Source organism: Dermatophagoides pteronyssinus, unplaced genomic scaffold, assembly GCF_027571235.1.
Source record: "Dermatophagoides pteronyssinus isolate colony J.1.1.1.1 unplaced genomic scaffold, Derpt_VIB-CSIC_2022.12 sq0014, whole genome shotgun sequence".
NCBI lineage: Eukaryota > Metazoa > Arthropoda > Arachnida > Sarcoptiformes > Pyroglyphidae > Dermatophagoides > Dermatophagoides pteronyssinus.
Window position 1 is genome coordinate 1070640 of NW_027461538.1, and position 18435 is coordinate 1089074.

An 18435-nucleotide genomic window follows, 5' to 3' on the forward strand; every position below is an offset into this window, starting at 1 on the left:
ATTGTACACACCAAAAAATATCAGTCATTCATTCATTTTTGTTGTTTTCGCAAACCCATAATAATAAATGAAATGGAATGGGCATTTGGAAATCTACAATCATCATTATGATGATGATTTATCTTTCATCAGCAGAAAAAAAACATGAATTTTTGATAAATAAATAACTCAATTTGTTTTCTTTGAAAAGTACAAATGATAATGATGATGGTGGTGGTGGTGGAAAAAAATCCATCATTATCATAATGATTATCGTTTGGGATGTTTGTCTAATGTTTATGTAATTTTTTGTTTGTCTGCATTCAGGTTATATCAATCGGAAAAATGGAATGTGAAAATAAAGAAGAGAAATGTGATTCATAATCAATCAATCAATAATTTTTCATTACATATTTTTCGTTGCTTTAAATGATAATGATAATTATTATTATTGAATGGTTCATTGAACATTGAAAAAAGGTGAAAGGTCAATCAGCGTGTGTGTGTGATCATTATCATCATCAGCGAAAATCCAATAATTCAAATAATCAATTCCAACCAGCAAAAAACCAGCAAAAAAATAAATCAAGCAATAATTAAAAGAAGAAGGGGAAAATCATCATGATTATAATGTAAATTTGAAAAATCATCATCATTTGTAATCGAGGAAAATAAAAACATTTTTGTTTGTGTGTGTTTGCGTGATCTAAGGTCATCAGGTTGAATATGATTATATAATCTATGAACCTTTTGAACCAAACCAAACCAAACAAGCAACCTTTGTGCCCATTATCATCATAATCATCATAACGAAAACATCGTACAAATTTTTTTGCCATCTTTTTCCTGTTTACACCAAGCTAGTTGTTGTTCGATGATGATGATGATGGCGTCCATGATAGAGAATAAATATGGCGCCAAAAATGTTTAGAAAAACTAATTTTTTTTTGCACTTACTGTTTCCCTGATACAAACATTCAAAATTGTGAATCGCGAAAAAATATATGTTCTTTACAGAAACGAAAAAAAATCAAAATAAACATCTGTATAGTTTGATGATGATGATGAATTTCGGGAAAATTAAGTGTATATCTCTGCAGTATACCAGTAGACCACCAGTTTTTTACTCTAAAATACCCTTGTGTGTGTGAGTTTGTAGTAAATCAAAACATTTCAAGCTAAACTTGCATGTAGATCATCATTTTCTTATTTGGCAAATAACAAATATAAGTTTATGCTGGTATTTCGCAAACGCACATTGTTGTATTGAACACAAAAAGAATTCAAAATTTTTTTTGTATATAAACAAACAAAATCAAATCAAATTTGTTTTGTTTTGTTTTTTCATTGATCTGGTTTTTTTTAAAAGAATCAAGCAAGAATATTAGATTTATGTACTTAAAGTCAATGTTGTTTGAACATCAAGGACTTTGAACTTTGTGTGACTGAGAGCAAGAGAGAGAGAAAAATAACATATATTAAAAAAAACATATACTGATCATTGGATTATTTCGTTCATTTTTTATCCAGTTATAATTTTTGTTTTGTTTTCTTGGTTAATTAGAATTAGAATTTTGTTTGTTTGTAAATATATGGAGTGTTTGACATTATTATTGAATCGAATATTGTTGTTGTTGGCAACAACCAGTAACATCTTGGAAAATTTTCCACTTTTCTTAATCAATTTTGAACGTGACACATTATTCTTGGTTGTGAAATAGAAGAATATTTCGAGCGAAAAATAATAATATCCATCCAAACTAATATGCTTCGATAAATCTAAGATGCAATCGATGGTGAAGTGATCGATGGTAAAACGATGCCAATTTATTCAGTGAATAACCTAACCTCTAACCAAGTGAACCAACCAAACGTTCAATTATCAATTTATTTTTCTTTTCTTTTTCGTTTGGAAAAAAAGAGAAAATGTTTCATTTCACAATTACGATTCAATTAACAGACGTTGTTGTTGTTTAATTCTACACGCAAACACAAACACACATGCCAATCAGGATTCTTGGCCAAATCACAAACTAAAGGAGAAAAGAAATTAATGAAAAAAACGAAACGAAATTCAATGAAATGGATGGTTGAATGAATCCAATTAGTGAAATTATCATCATCAAGAGTAAGGTCAAATGATAAGTGTCTCTCTCTCCCTCACTGATGTCAAATGGTTAAATGAAAAAGACACAGAATAATTTTAATAAACGTTTTAATCATGATAATGACAATCACGATGATGATTATGCAAAAATAATAATTCTAGCCAATTATATAAACAAAACAAAACCGAAAAGTTTTTTGTTCAGATTTGATGATTTTTCATTTTTTTTTCAAACAAACGATTCGATGACAAGCATGGGAATCAGCAACAACAATAACAAAATAAACAAGCAAGCAAACTTTTTTTTCTTTATAAAGAATCTTTATTTTTCTTCGTTTGTCATTTTATCACGAACAGTGATAAATATTACCCGGTTTTGAAAAAAAGTTCAAACTACCATCGAATTAGATATAGCTACCCACAATGATAATGAAAAAAAAATAGACAACACGCAGTGATGATGATGATCTATGTGTGTGTGTGTTTATAGTCAAAATATTGATGATAATAATAAATTAACGTTTTTTTTTCTTCTTCCTCAAGTTTTGTTCATTTCATTTACTTTTCGTAATCTATCTATCTATCATCATCATTCAATTCAAAAATCTCATTGTTATATGACCATCATTGATGAAGAAAATTGAATTTTTTTCTCTGCACTGCTGTGCTGCTGTGTAGGATAATGAATGAATGAATCGATCTTCATTTTGAAAAATGCCAGGTAAATATCTTTCAAATTCAAGGTAAAACAGGTAAACATAAACAAGCATCCTATTATATTTTCTAAGATCTTTGAACTTTTTTGTTTTGTTTGTTTGGATTGAAAAACATTGTTTCATTTTTAATTAATATGATTAATGATGAAGTTAGGTTAGTCAGGTTGATGACCAATATAACTATCATCAACAATGAGGAAAAAAATTTAGAAAAACTTTTCGGAAAAACATTTAATTTTAATTTGGTGTCAAAAATAATAATAATAATTTTTGTTTTTCAAAAATTTCTGTAAATTTTCCCATATTTAAAAAAATTAGTCATGCAATACACACATACACAAACATTATATATTAACTTTTGACAGATTAATGTTGTCGATGATGTGATTTGGATTTTGAATTTGAAAAAATGTCGCTCATAGGTATCATGAAAAAAGCCTAAAAATAACTTTCATTTGAAAATAAATAAATAATCCGCTTTTTGTATAATTTTCTCTATTTCTGGACTTTTCAAAAGAAAGTGAAGTGAAAAAAATGAATCTTGATGATGATGATGATAACATTAACACTTTGACACTATTATTTTAATAAAAAAGGTACTAACAAGCGATTACAAGCGAGCGGCAAATCAGAAAAAACATCCAAATCAATCCCCCAACATAACATCTTGTAGATTTTTTTTGGCTTCAAATTTGGGTATTTTTCAAAACATCCATCATCAAAAGAAAATTTAAGATTTTATCACCATCATCATTATATCGCCATATAAAATCATCATCATTGGCTCGGAAACACCCGATGATGATTGAATCAAATAACCATTTTTGGTCATCATCAAATCGATTCAATCAGCCAGTTGTTTTTTGATCGATATCAATCTTGAATAGCGAAAAAAACATGAAAAATTTTCACTTTTTTTTGTAAAAAAAACATTTAAAAATAGCCAAATGAAATTCAGTTTGACATCATGTGACATTCACATGATCATTCTGGTTGTCAACAACAACGAAGAGAAAAAAGGATAAAAACACTGGATTACGAAAAGATTTATGGTGATTAGAATTTTTTCATTTTAAAAAATGAAAAGATAATCTTTTCAAAAAAATGATTCCAACATGTTCTCTTTTCGCTATGTGAATATTAATTATTGAACAAGGTTTTTTTTATTGGTGAGTGTGTGGTCGTTTGTGAAAGCATCACCATTTTTTTCAGTTTCTATTTCTGGCGCCATTCACAAACGACTATCACAGAAGAGGACGATAAATTTATGAATTTTTATCAATAAAAATGAAAATGAAAAAAAAATCTGACAAGTTTCAAAGATTTTTTGTTTCTTTTGGATTCAAAATCGATTCGGTTTTTTTTTGTTGTTGTTTTCAGTCAATTTTTGATTTTCATTTGAATCGATATTTTGTTAATTCAAACATAAATACTGTACCTAAGAAGAGGTTGATGAAAAAAAAGTATGTCAAGTTTATTATTAAACGAAAGAAAATCTAGTCTGGTTGTTAACTAGGGAGAGAGATAAGAGAGGGGAAATTTTCCGGAAAAACTAGTTTGTTTTTTTTTTGATTGAAAAAAAGTGAGAGAAAAATAAAGGATTGAATAAACGATGTTGATTTCGCACAAATATTCAAGACAAATTATTATGAAAGAATTCTTTCACATTATCATCATTATTGTCGACGAAAGAAATTATGTAGATCAACAACAACAACAACAGCGAAAAATTATTATTAGTAAAAAAACATCGATAAAGGGAAAAGGTTTGAAGCTAGAGTGAGCAAGTGAATGAGAGAAAAATGGAAATCAAGGTATAAGATTAAGACATTATCAAAAAAAAAAATCATATGGAAATTCAACAATGTTAAAAAAAATTGCCTAAAATCATCATTATCATCAACAAAAAAAACCAAGAGAAAATAATAATTTTTATTATTTACCATTCGCATAAGATGAATGACAACGAAATGAAACTATCAACAAACGTTTTGAAATGTTTTCAGTTTATTTGCATATATAATTCGCATATGGAGAAAAAATGTAGAAATACAATATTCTGGGAGTTGTTGAGAAATTTTTCAAAAAATTTTTCAAAAAATTATTTCATTCACATCATCATTATTCAAATTTTGTTGATGATAATAATTTTCGGTCAACAGTTTCAGGTTTCTGTTTGTTCATTCCGAAATCAAACAAACAAAATATCATCATGACATTTCAAACAAACAACCAATTTGAAATTAAATCAACAAAAAATTTATCTTAATTTACTCGTCACTTGTGAATGACATTTGTCAAAAGAAAGAGGAAAAAAAAGCTAAATAATCAAGGTGTCATCATCGTTGTCGTCATTATCAAGCGACCCTTGCTTTAAGAAGAAAAAAAATTAAAGAAAGATTAAAAGATGATAATCATTATTCGGGAATTTTCAACAAAAAAAATTGTCACAAGTTTTATTTTTAAAAAATATCATAATATTTTCTCCAATCAACATTGCAACAAGTTCAATATTTTCAGACAGTTTTCTGATAAAATCGGGTAAACATTATTAAGTAGGAAGAAATTCGACAGATTTTTTGTTAATTCCTCACTATAATCATTAAGAGAATCAATCAAAAAGATTGAGGCTAAACCCAAAATGAAGAATGACCACAAATCAATAGACTTTTTTTTGGCAGGTTAATAACCAACCGACTAACCATAGTTATCATCATCAGCATTAAATCAAATCAAATGATAATGATTAGAGGATTATCAAGAGACCGGAGAAGAAAAAAAACGGAATCATTTTTGATGATGATGATGACAAATTACATGATGGCTAATAAACGACTACCACGATATTGGCTTCTTAATTCAAAAAAATAATAATAATCCCAAATCAACTTAAGTGAAGTGAAATGAAATGACAGGTTGTCATCATCGTCGTCGTTGTTGATCAATTCGTTCTTTGTCTTATAAGAATACATCAGGATATAAACAACATCCAATTTTCCAAATCCAATCATTATCATCATTCGAATCGATAATCAACGAAAAATTCAAGAAAATGATATAACAACAATAGACAATCGTAATGATGATTAATCATCGTTATTATATCGATATGAATTTTGTGCTATTTTTCACGAAAAAATGTAAGTTTTCCGGATTGATACAATATTGAAGGATGAATGGAATGCAGCCACGAAAAAAAAGAAAACATTGAAAATTTCTTTAAGTTGTTGTTATTCGAATCAATGAACCGAAATAGGATTTAGGTTTTGTTATTGTTTTCTTTGTTGTTGTTTTTTGAAATTTGCTCACGACAACAACAAACAAAATCAATGAGAATCGGAAGAAGAAGAGTCAGAAAATTTTTTTTCATGAAAATTCAAAATGACATTGGTAGCCTAATAGCCTAAAATGAAAAAAAATGTCCAGATTAAACTATAGAAGGACCACCACAGTGAAGAGAGAAAAATGCTGTTCAAATGTCACACAAACATATTTTGATCATGTGACATTTGAGACACATGCAAGGTTTTTTCACTGTACAGTTCCATACATATAGACAGACAGCAGCTGTGGAAAAGATTTTTACCCCCTCCCTTACAAAATAGACTAATTTTGACAATGAAAAATTTTTTTCAGTTTATTTCCAATCGGGGGGTGGCTGGTCATCAACACACACACACAGGAGTCGAAAAAACAATTTGAATAGGCCAAAATATTTGGACAAGATTTTTCAAACAAAAAAATTCATTGAAATTGAATTTGAGTGAAGGGAGAACCAACTGAGAGAGTGAAAAGACCAATCACCAATATGCAAACTCTTTTCATTTCATTTAAATAAGGTTTTGAATAAAGATTTTCCAGGTAAATTTAGTTGATTTGAAAAAAAAGAAGAAGAAAAAATGCAAAAACTCAAGAAAAAAATTGACAAAAACACAATTGATTGATTGATTGAATGGTGGAAAAAATGAAAATAAAATTGGGTAAAATGAAACCAACCAAACCACCAAAGTCATTTTGATAATAATCAAAAATTTTTCATTCTTTAGTTCCGAAAATCTTCAACAACAAAAAAAATTTGACATTTTCAAAAAAGATGAACCAAAATGAGATAAGGAAGAAAATTCAATCAAAATAAATTGACTCAAAGGATATATGTACTCAATTTGAATGCGCAGTAAACTAATATTTTTTTGTTTTGTTTTGTTTCGAATGAAACGAGAAACGAAATGATAATAAAAATATGGCGAGTAAAGTATCATAAATCAAAGGTCATCAGGAAAGAAAAAAATTATGACCAATAACCATCACGATTTTTGATGTTCAGAAAAGAAAATATCAACAGGTTTGGTGAATTGAGAACATAGCAGAGCAACAGCAGCAACAAAAAAAATCAATTGATTAAACACAATTGAATATCGATCGATACCTTTTGATATTCGTTCATCACTTTTGTAATAACCAATGAATGAATTTGATACCATGATAATAGCAGATTATCATTATCATAATCATAATTCTGCATCATTAAATTCTATTATCCCCGGTTATTATTATTTTATCCGAAAAAACAACAACCTTTTTTTCGCTTCTGAAAATCAAGTTTTTTATGATATTGAAAAAAATGCGAATGTTTCCTGTAGATATAATCTGTTTATCTCTCTCATATAGTTTAGATATAAAAACATTGTGTTTGTTGTATGCGAATGATGTGGAAGTGATGTGCTTTGGGTGATTAATCGAAAAATTAATTTCATCGTCACGTCTTTTTTCGATGATGTGGACCATCTTCAAAAAACGGAATAATAATTTTTTCACATTTTTCTTCGTTTGTTCAAGAAGAAAAAGATAAGAAAAAACACCACCACCACAAGTGGAAAATAAAGATTCTTGAATTATCAAAAATTGAATCAAAACGCGATAATCGTTCATTGTTTTTGGTGTTGTTTTCTGGTTAATCCAACAACAAGACAACAAATCATGAATGAAAATCAATGCGAAAAAAGTTTTTTTTTCAAGTTTTTCAAATAAAATTTAGAAACAACACAGATATTGATAGGGAACCTAAATCAAAACAATGAATAAAAGAATAGAGGTCAACCTAGAAAACAAAACTAAAAAACAGAAAAAAAATAAACATTGAAAATCAAATGTAAAAAAGAAAACTTGAAATGAAATAAAAAATGATGCAAAAATCATCATCATCATTGGACAAAACAATGGACGAAAAGTGTCGAAATATGAAAAATTCTTTCCATATTACAATATGATATGGACATTGGACTAATTGGACACACGCAAAAAATGTATCAAATTTTGTCAAATAATCATCTACAACAACAACAAAGAAATCAAATTCAATTTCATATTTTGTTTTTTCAAATACACAGGTAAAAAAGACATAGAAAGATTAATTCCTGTATGCTAATATCTCTTTTGATCATCATCATCATTATTATCAACCGAATCGCAGTTTAGAAATCAAAAATGATGAAAACAATGATCAAGTATGTCGAATTCAGATCAACAAAAATCAGAAAAAAAACCGATACCGAAATCTGAATAACAAACAAGAAAAAATAAAACTTTGAAGTCGATGAACGATACACCTTCATCATCAACATCATCTTTTTTCCACAAACTACTAATAAGGTAATTGGATCCGTGTGTTTTTCTTTCAAACACCATGGCCGAAACAAAAACAAAAACAAACCCAAACAACATTCGAAAAAGAAAAAATCTTTCTGAAAAACATTCTTCATCATCATCATTTTCTTTCCATCATAACGATTTTCGCTGTTTTTTTCGTTTGTTTATCGAGCATAACACATTTACATAACATCTCTCCTACACCAAAACAAAACAAAAAAAAATGATAATCTTTCATCATAATCATCATCAAAATCATAAACAATGGTTGTTGGTTGGTTGGTGTATATTTATTTTTGGTAAGCAAATTTTTTTTTTTGCATAAAAAAAAAGATTTATGCATTCAAAACACACACACTATTTGTAAATTCTTTCGAAACAACAAAAAAATGAAATATGAAAATCTTAACAAAGGTCATCATCATCGATGTTTTTTTGGATGATGTGTGTGATCTATATAAATCATCATTATCTAATCCTTAACAAGAAGAATTTTGAGTAAATCTTACAACCAAGAATTATCATAAGCATCATCATTATTTCGCATATCATTAACCAAACAAACAAACAAGCATAAAACATCAATAATGTTGTTTTTGTTTCGGATATAACCATATTGTACAAAGAAAAAAACATTAATAATAAGTGATGTCTTTGATTACATAATTTCATCAACGGAACAACCAAAAAAACATATGTTTTATTATGGGAAAGTTTTTTTTCGGAAAGAAAATCGATTTTTTTTTGAATATTTTCAAATCATTACTAACCATTTCCATGTGGTGATGATAATGAAGATGATGTTTGATGTGAAGATGATGCAGCGGCTGCTGCTGCAGCAGCCATAACTGCATGCATTGATTGTTGTTGATGCGGATGATGATTCGATGATGATGAAAGATGATGCGGATGATGTTGATGATGAAATGGATTATTATTATTGACTGGTATTGGATAATGTGATGATGATCTACTGGGCATCATATAATCAGATGATACAAATGATCTTTGTAATTGTGGATTATTATTGTGATTATGATGATGATTTAACAATAAACCACCACTACCACCGCCATGATGATTATTTGTTGATTGTAAATCAGATAATATTGATGATGATGATTGTGGATCAGGTAATGCCCAACATAATGATGATAGTGAAATGATGAATAATATCACAATTGATGATGACAAGATTATTTTATTAAAAAGATGGAACTTATTTATGGCCAATTTGGCCATTTTCATTTTAACCATATTGATTTTTTTTGTTGAATTCAAATTTAATTAAAAAATTAAAACAAAAATAGATTTCAAATGAAATCCAACAACACACACTGCATAGATAAACACTCAAACATCACTAACTAATGATGATGATGAAATACACACATGAATATCATTTATATTCGAGTATCCAATGTTTGGATATTCACATGTCACATATGTCATATGTCACACAAACCATGACATGCCATACACATACATCCACCATATGAAGATATTTTTTCAGAAAAACACAGATTTTCATCAACAACAAAATCAAAAAATCATGATTATTGGATGATGAGGATCATTGAACAAACGAACGAATAACAAAATGAAAGTTTTCGTTTTAACTAGAAACACATGTCATTTTGTAAACGATGATGATGATGATTGTAATATTTTTGTTTTCATAATTGGATGTTGTTTTTTCATGTCAGAAGAAGAAGAAGAATATTCCACCACAACAGTATCATGACATAATGTTCATTATTCTGAACCGGAACGACCGATTCTTTACGGCCACAATAATAACAATGGATATATTTATAGAATCAATCAACCATCAAACTGAATGAATGAATGAATGGATACGGATGATGATTATAGCAGATGATTATTATTATGGTGAAAATTCAACAAGTTTTGAACAATTCAAAAATCATCATCATTATCTTCATACACACACCATTGATTTTCATTCGTTCATTTATTTTGTTCTATTTTTAATTTGGATGATAATAATGACGACGATGATAATGGCGAGAAAAAACTAATTAATTAAATTTTTCTTATCGCAATTACAAAGATATGGAAAAAAATTATTAAATAAATAAACAGAAAAACAATGGTTTTTTCACCACACACACTTAATTCAAAAATGAAATACAAACAGTGATAAGAAATAATGAAATGAAACTCTATTTTTTTGTCTTTGAAATGTCAACAAAGTATTAGGAAGAACAATTTTACTTTTTCAAAGAAAATGTCGTTATAATGATGGTAGTCATTGGTAAAAGAATTGATTTTTTTTTCGTTTGTAAAACAAGATGAAAAAAAACACAAGAATTATAAAACAATAACAGAAAAATCAAACGATTTCAACTTCAAAATGAATCAAATAGGAAATACATTAAAGCTCGATGATGATGATCCAAAATTCATTCTTTATTGCTTCATTTTTAGCGGGAGATCAACAGGAACAACAAACCAGAAACAGAAACTGAAAAAAACTTGATAAAAATGCTGTGATGTCGCTGGACCAAACACTAAACATTGAATGAAAGAAAGAGATGATTCAATGAAATGAAGGAACGTCGTTTTCCCTCGTTTTACTCTGGGGAGTAAGACGATCTCTTTTTTTTCTTCTGTTCGAAGCTAAACTCTCTCAATGCAGTGAGAGAGAAAAGAAGAGCTTGTCCAGTGTGTATGGAACAGACGAAATCCATTGAAGAAGAAGATCCACAATTTAACACGCATGCGTTTGGATTCTTTTTTATCGATTTTTTGGTTGATTCCATTGGTGGTTGAACTTTGAACTATGCCACTAGCTATTCAAAAAAACTTTATCTTCCCTTCCTTCCTTTTCTCTTTCGTAATTACCACTACTACTTTGTTTGACATTTTGTTTATGTAAACACTGTTTGAAAATGGCGCCATCTGAATTTTTTTGTTTGTTTTGATTTTTTTTGATTCTTCGATCAAACATCGAACAGGTCGAATGTGATATCATTATTTTTGGGTCATAAAAAGGGTTCAAGTTTGTTTATCATTATTATCATCATTTTGGATTTTGTTCGTTGTTGATGATCATCATTATCATCAATGTTCACACATTCCAGCAATAAAATTGTTGCCAATCCCACCATGAATAGATACTTTGGATGATGATATTTCGATTTAAAAAAAACATTCCGTCATTGATCTGATCCGATCCGTAATCTCTCAATGTTGGTGGTATCATTAGATTGGATTTCAGAAATTCTATTGCGAAAACAACAACAAAAATTATTATTATTTACATGGTATGTAAACATTTTTTCAGGTTTGTTTTGTTTATTTTGTTTATTTGGAATTTTTCATTACGATGACCTAATCTTGTTAACAAACTTTATTCATTCCATTCATTGTTGGCCATTCTTTTCTTGTTTTTTGTTGTTGTTTTTGAATGAATTATCAGCCCAATTCGAAATTCAAATTGGACAGCAGCCGCCGAAACAGCAAACTTTTTTTCGCATCTTCAAAAAACTAGATTTTATTTTCCCCTTTTTGTTTTGTTTTATTGAATTTTTTTTTGTTTTTGTTTTGTTTACATTATTCAAATTTGTCATCGAAACAATTTTATGTAAATTTTTTTTGTTTGTTTTCTAACGAAAATCTGAAAAACAAATTGTATCGGTCATTAATTCAAATGAAATTTCAATCGACAAAACGACAAAAATGACCAAAACCGAATGCACTATATTATAATGAAGGAAACAAACAAACCAAAAACCCCATTATCATTTTAATGATAAGTAAATTTTCTTTTTTTGGTATGTAAAAATCATAAACTAACAATAAATTATAACAATCATAATTTTTTAATTTGCATTTTTGCTCGCCTTCCTCGATTTTATTGTTGTTGAAAGATTCAAGAGTTTTTTCTGCTCTCTCTGTTGGTGAATTTTTTTTAAACCAATGGCCTGGTAATATGAATGTTTATCTTCTGTGCAAACACTCACACTGGTTCATCGATTGATGATGATGATGTTTTCAAGTGTGTTTGGCACCAATCGTAAAAGAAAACAAAGCAAAAAACGGATACAAATCCTTATTCTGTTTTTTTTCGGTTGCTGTTATTGTGAATGAAATTCATCGTCAATCGATGAATGACGAGACCAAGATCAAAACGTTTTTTTACAAGATGCAATTAAACATCATTCGTTCATTCATTCAAACCATTATATTTATTGAAACTATTGAACTGACAGTTTTTTTTGTGGAAGTGAAGCAATCGATCAATCGAAAATCCATCAATCCACTTAAAAACACCAACACACAAGTTGAATGAATTGAATAATATTTGCCCAAGAAAAACATATGAAAATGAATAAATAAATCTACACAGGGATCTAATAATAATAATATTTCAAACAGAAAAAAATACATAAACACACAACAAGTTTTTAAGTGTAGAGAATATTCTAATGGTAGTAGAATTTTTGATCCATATAGATTTATGATGATGATTTTCCATTAAAAAAAGATTTTTGTTTTATTTTTCTTTTGGAACTAATATCAACAACAACAAAATGGCAATAATTCACTTGTTTCTATTATTAATGTTACGTAAAACAAAACACCAGAAAGATTATTTAATTGATTTTTTCGATTGATTGATTTTGAACAGATATTTTTAGATTTCATGATTTCGATACCACTACTTTTAGATGATTATTATTAATATTAATTATGATGTTTTATTTTATTCATTCGTTCTTCTTTACGTTTGATTAATGAATTTTTGTATTTCGAAATTTTTTTTTGAACTAAATTTTTCATTTTTTGTTGTTGTTGATCTTTAATCCTTTTTCTCTTTCAGTTTTCCAATTTTAGAATCCAATGATGATGTTACTAACCTTACCTGTTGTTATTGTTATTGTTACACCTTTATCATGATGATGATGATCATCATTGAATTGTTGTCCATCTTGATCATCATTATCTTGATCATCATTATCATCATCATATTTATCGATTAAATTCATTTCATGAATTTTTTATGTAAAATAGGAAAAAAACATTCATGTTTTTTTCTTTTGTTTTGCAACAAAGTTTAAAGATTTTGTAGAAAAAAAAACAAAATCTCATTTGTCATGGCTCGATATACAACAACAAGATAGGATTATTATGTCTTCAGTCATTTTCGGATGTCAAAATTCCAAAATACAATTTTCAACACTTTTTTTCCAATCGATCTTTTTTATTTTGATCGATTTTTTTTTGATTCGAGAACAAAGCAAAACAAAAACTCATTTCCATATTGAATAAGTTTTGATCATTTTTTTAGTTTTGTTTTTGAAAAAAATTCAGGTTTTTTCCCATTGACAGCCATTCAATTGATTGATTATTGGACGAATCGATTCGATGTTAAACCGATTTGAATTTTGCTTACTTCTCAAAGGAAAATCTTAAGACAAAAAAGAAGATAACACCTTCCTACCCAACTTTAAAGCAAAATATATTTTGAAAAAAAAGATGAATGGCTGACCGAGACAGGTAGAAAATATCTTTCTATCAAAAATTGATTGAATCGAAATTTTTTTTGGTAAAATTGTTTCAATGTCTCCCACTCTCTTTCACACACGCATCTTCTTTTAATTTAGCTTCCGAATTTGAAAAATCTTTCTTTTTCGCTATATTTCGCATACAAACGTCAATGTTAACTTCTATTATTATCATCATCAGACAAAAATTTTGATTGACAAATCGACGACGAAATAATCATCATCATTCGAAAAAAACATAATGATAATGACTTATAAGTTATAACCAACAACAACAACAATAAAATCAATGAAATTGTTGTTGTTGTTAATCAATAACGATGATGATAATGATGATGACATACATACAATTTTCATCAATCAATCAATTATTATCATCAATTACTTGTTGATAATAAATTTTAATGAAATGAAATGAACAGAAGTTCAACAACAGTTTCCAGAAACTTTCTTGAAACTTTAATATAATGAATAACAATTGATTGAATAACCCGGTTAGCTATCAGCTTTTCAAAGCCACCACCACCAACATAAAAAAATCTATCGATTTTGAAATGGTCAGTGATGGTGATGATTATGTGATAAGCACCCTACGCAATCTCTATTTATGAATGGATTTTTTCTTCTAAACAAATCGGTTTAAACACAACAGACACACAGTTTGATCTAAATTAAATACATTTTGTTGTTGTTGTTTAAAGGATAACAGCAACAACAACAAAAATCAAGCTATTTTTTCCAAAGAAAGATATTGCGCCCACAATACAATACGAATCAAATCGAATAACGCGTGCGTAGGATGTTAAACATTGACAAGTGAAAAACGAATGAATCAAATCAATTCACAAAAGGCTAAGGTTAATTTGATTTGATTTTGGTTCTGAATGTTTTACACACATCATTATTATCATTATTATCAAGTGAAGAAGCAACAAAAAAACAAGCAAACATCTCTATGGGTTATATTCTTTTTTAAGTATAATGAGGACATGTTCAATGTTCCCGTTATAATTATTATTGACCGGTTTTTTCGATTCGTTTTGTTTTCGTTGTTTGATCGAAGTAACATAGGTAAGGTTGGTTGATTGCATAAGATCTTAAAATTGATGATGTTCATTCTTTCTCTCTCTCCAAATCTGAATCTGAATTGAATTGGATTTTTCCACTCATCAATTTTTTACTCCGCATCTCTATGTGGTACGAAAGAAAAAATGTCTATTTTTTCCACCTTTTTTTTGGTTGAACAACCAAACATGCTATTGTTTTCTCCCGTTATGAATTTGAATCGAAAAAGATTATTTGGTCATCAACATCATCATTGATTGAATGAATTCTTTCTTTCAAACTTGATCTTTTCTAATCTTGATGAGACAAAGAAGAAGATTTTGATTTTTTTCTTCTGCCTGCATCAATCAATCTTCAATTCATTCTTTTCTTTTTTTATCTATTCGTTTAATTATGGCTTCTTAAGATCTTTTGACTATGAAAATTTCATTACGACGATCATGATGATTACCATAGATTTTTTTCGAATTGATTGTTGTTGAATGTTTTCGATAAAAGGGTTAAGGGCAATAACAACAACGAAAAAAAGTTTGAAGAGAAAAAGGTAAAGATCTGGTGATAACCACCGACTGATTGAATGAAAATTTTAAAAAATCAAAAAAAAAATCATTTTTAAAAAATTTTGATTCAAATCAAAAATCTTCCTGATTGGAGTTTGTTTTTCATATATTTCGGTGATAAAAAGGATGTTTGTTCGATTAATTTTTTGGAATAAAATCCCGGTGTTATCCGAAAGAATATCCCGTTTTTTTCTTTGGTCATAACTCTTGGCGTTTTTTTTCATTGGACCATAATGAACATTGTAATGATGAATTTTTTTTTCTTCACCACACCAAAGATTGCCAATTGTGATGCTATTTATGTTTATGTTTTTTTCATTCTGATTTTTATCAACGATGAATGAATGAAAGAAAAAAACATCTGCTCAAAACATATAAATTTTACCTGGCATCTCTCTTTCTGTGTGTGTGTGTGTAATCAAAAGTCCATTTTTTAATCGTTTGATAATTGCATTCTATTTCTATTTCATTTTGTTTTGTTGCAATTTATTATGAGCGAGCATTGAAAGTCAATGAAATCTAAATCTAAATTGAATCGAATTGTTTTCAAAAGTTGGTTATATAATTTAGAAATAGAGTGAGTGAGAGATGCAATTTACCATTCAACATCATAAATATCATCATCAACATTCGGACACCACCACCACCAATACAGCACACAATAAACTATTCATTTCATTTTTTTCGGTCAAAAAAAACGAAAGAAAATCACTTTATGTTTTAAGTTGTCGAACCCTTTTTTTTCTTTATATTCATGGTAAATTTTAGCTGTTTTTTCTTGTTATTTTTATTTTTAGATCATCATAACTAACCACACACTGGATGCATGTTTTCAATTGATCATTCATAATTTTTTTAAAACTTTAATGTTTTTTTTTCAGCAAAATCGTAACGGCGAATTGGATAATGTTGATTTTGATAAATCCGAAAAAACAGCAACAAAAAAGTTTTTTGCTGTTGTTTTTTCAAATTTTGATGCTGATGATCAATAAATAAGTTATTCTCAATAACAACTTTCTATCTTTGTAAAACTCTCGATTGGATGATTAGTTTATTTATTTATCTGGTGAAGGCAAAATGGACAAACAAAAAACAATTATTCTCATCAATTTTGATGAATGAATGGTCAGTATTTTTGCTGTTCTTTTTTTCATTGTTTATTTCAAAAAAACAAACATTATTCATTCAGGTGATGCTTTGAAATATTTTCGTTCGCCTATATATGCCGAAAAAAAACGGTAAAATATTCATATTTTTCTCATCTTTAATCTTCGATGATGATAATCCGAAATTAACATCCGTTTTTGTTGGTCGGTCAGTCAGTCAGTCTGTCTAATATATGTTTACGACGATGATAAAACAAGAAAAATACATGTAATTTATGAACACGAAAAAAATGAAAATATTTGTGAACAAAAAACAAGTGAAAATACTGACGATAATCATTCATTCATTCAGGTGAACAGATAAAATTTATTTATTTATCCAAGAAAAAATGTATGAATTTTTTATTTTTCGTTGGCTTTTTAAACATTTTTTTTCCTCGTTTTGTTGGAACTGTAATAAACTCCCAAACGATTTACGATTTACGATGTTTGTTTTTTTTCGATTGGGTTCATCTTTAGATAAGGAAAATGGTTTTGAGTATGAATTCATAATGTTTTAGATAAAAAAAATTGGTGTTGATGATGATGATCAGATTGGTGATAACAACAGCAACGATAACTACGATAACAACAAGTGTTGAACTGATTTGATGATGATTTTTTGTTATTTTGAACATTGAAAATTATTATCTAGATAATGATAATGATGATGATGATCTTCATTGTGTTGTTCCATTTATATATTATCTGTGTGTGTGTGTGTGTGAGAAGTCATTTTGATTTATTGAACCTAATCAATCATTATATCACTATGAAAAAAATTGTATGAATGAATGGATAGAGAAAAATTTATTGATTGTTCAATTTAAAGATATCTGATGTTTGATGATAATGATCATGACGATCATCATCATTATAATGCTTTAGGATTGTCCGATATATCTAAGTGTGTGTAAGTTTAAATGTTATAACATCATCATAATCATCTTCATTTTTTTATTGATCGTTTTCATTCGATTTGTTTCAAAATTTTCTTCTTGTTTTTTGGATTTTGGAAAATAAAGTTGATAAAGTTTTTTTTCGAAAGAAATTTTGTTGAGAAATGAAGAAATGAAAAAGGAAATGATCTTATTTTGTTTCAATTTTCTGTTGTTTTGCCAATGGCAATGATTGACTTGACTTCGATGTTTCGATTGGTAATCGATTTTTTTCCTTCTTTTTTTCTTGTTTACTGAATATTGTCGTGAAATTGACTTTTTTTCTTTGCCTATGCCACAGCCAATCAACATCGTCATGTAATTTTCGTTTTTTTTTGTGTTTCATTTTTATTTCGTCTCCACCCCGTTTATCTAATTCAAAGTTAAGCATCAGCGGAAAAAATGAAAAGAAAGGGATGAAAAGAAAAATATTTAATCAAAACATAAGTTTTAATTAACTTTTTTATATATGGACTGTTTGTTTGATGATTACATTCATATTCGTACATAAATGGATTATAATAATAATGATAATAATAATCATTTCAATCTGTATTTGATCGTGTGTTTGTATATAATAGTAATGATTTTTATCTTCAATGATGTTCATCATCATAATCATCATTGATAGTCAACCAACCAAACGATATGTCTGTGGATGAAAAATTGAACATCCGATGAATTGCAAACAAAAAGAAAACTTATATAAATCGGTTTTTTGTTGTTGTTGTTTGATTGAATTATT

General features: G+C 28.1%; 1 protein-coding gene and 1 long non-coding RNA gene across 2 annotated transcripts in view; one reads left to right on the forward strand and one right to left on the reverse strand.

The window, feature by feature from the left end:
* Nucleotides 1-11033, reverse strand: part of LOC113794744 (tyrosine-protein kinase transmembrane receptor Ror-like) — a 68169-nt gene extending 57136 nt beyond the window's left edge. The window contains exon 1 of the mRNA XM_075822026.1: nt 9219-11033. Coding sequence (XP_075678141.1) covers nt 9219-9705 — 487 coding nt within the window. The 5' untranslated portion in view covers nt 9706-11033. The remainder of the gene's footprint in view (nt 1-9218) is intronic.
* A 5353-nt stretch (nt 11034-16386) lies between these two features.
* LOC142645557 (uncharacterized) lies at nt 16387-17196 on the forward strand. Its single transcript, XR_012846665.1, has 2 exons — nt 16387-16732; nt 16797-17196. It is a non-coding gene; the product is annotated as an uncharacterized LOC142645557 (long non-coding RNA).
* Nucleotides 17197-18435: the final 1239 nt, after the last annotated feature.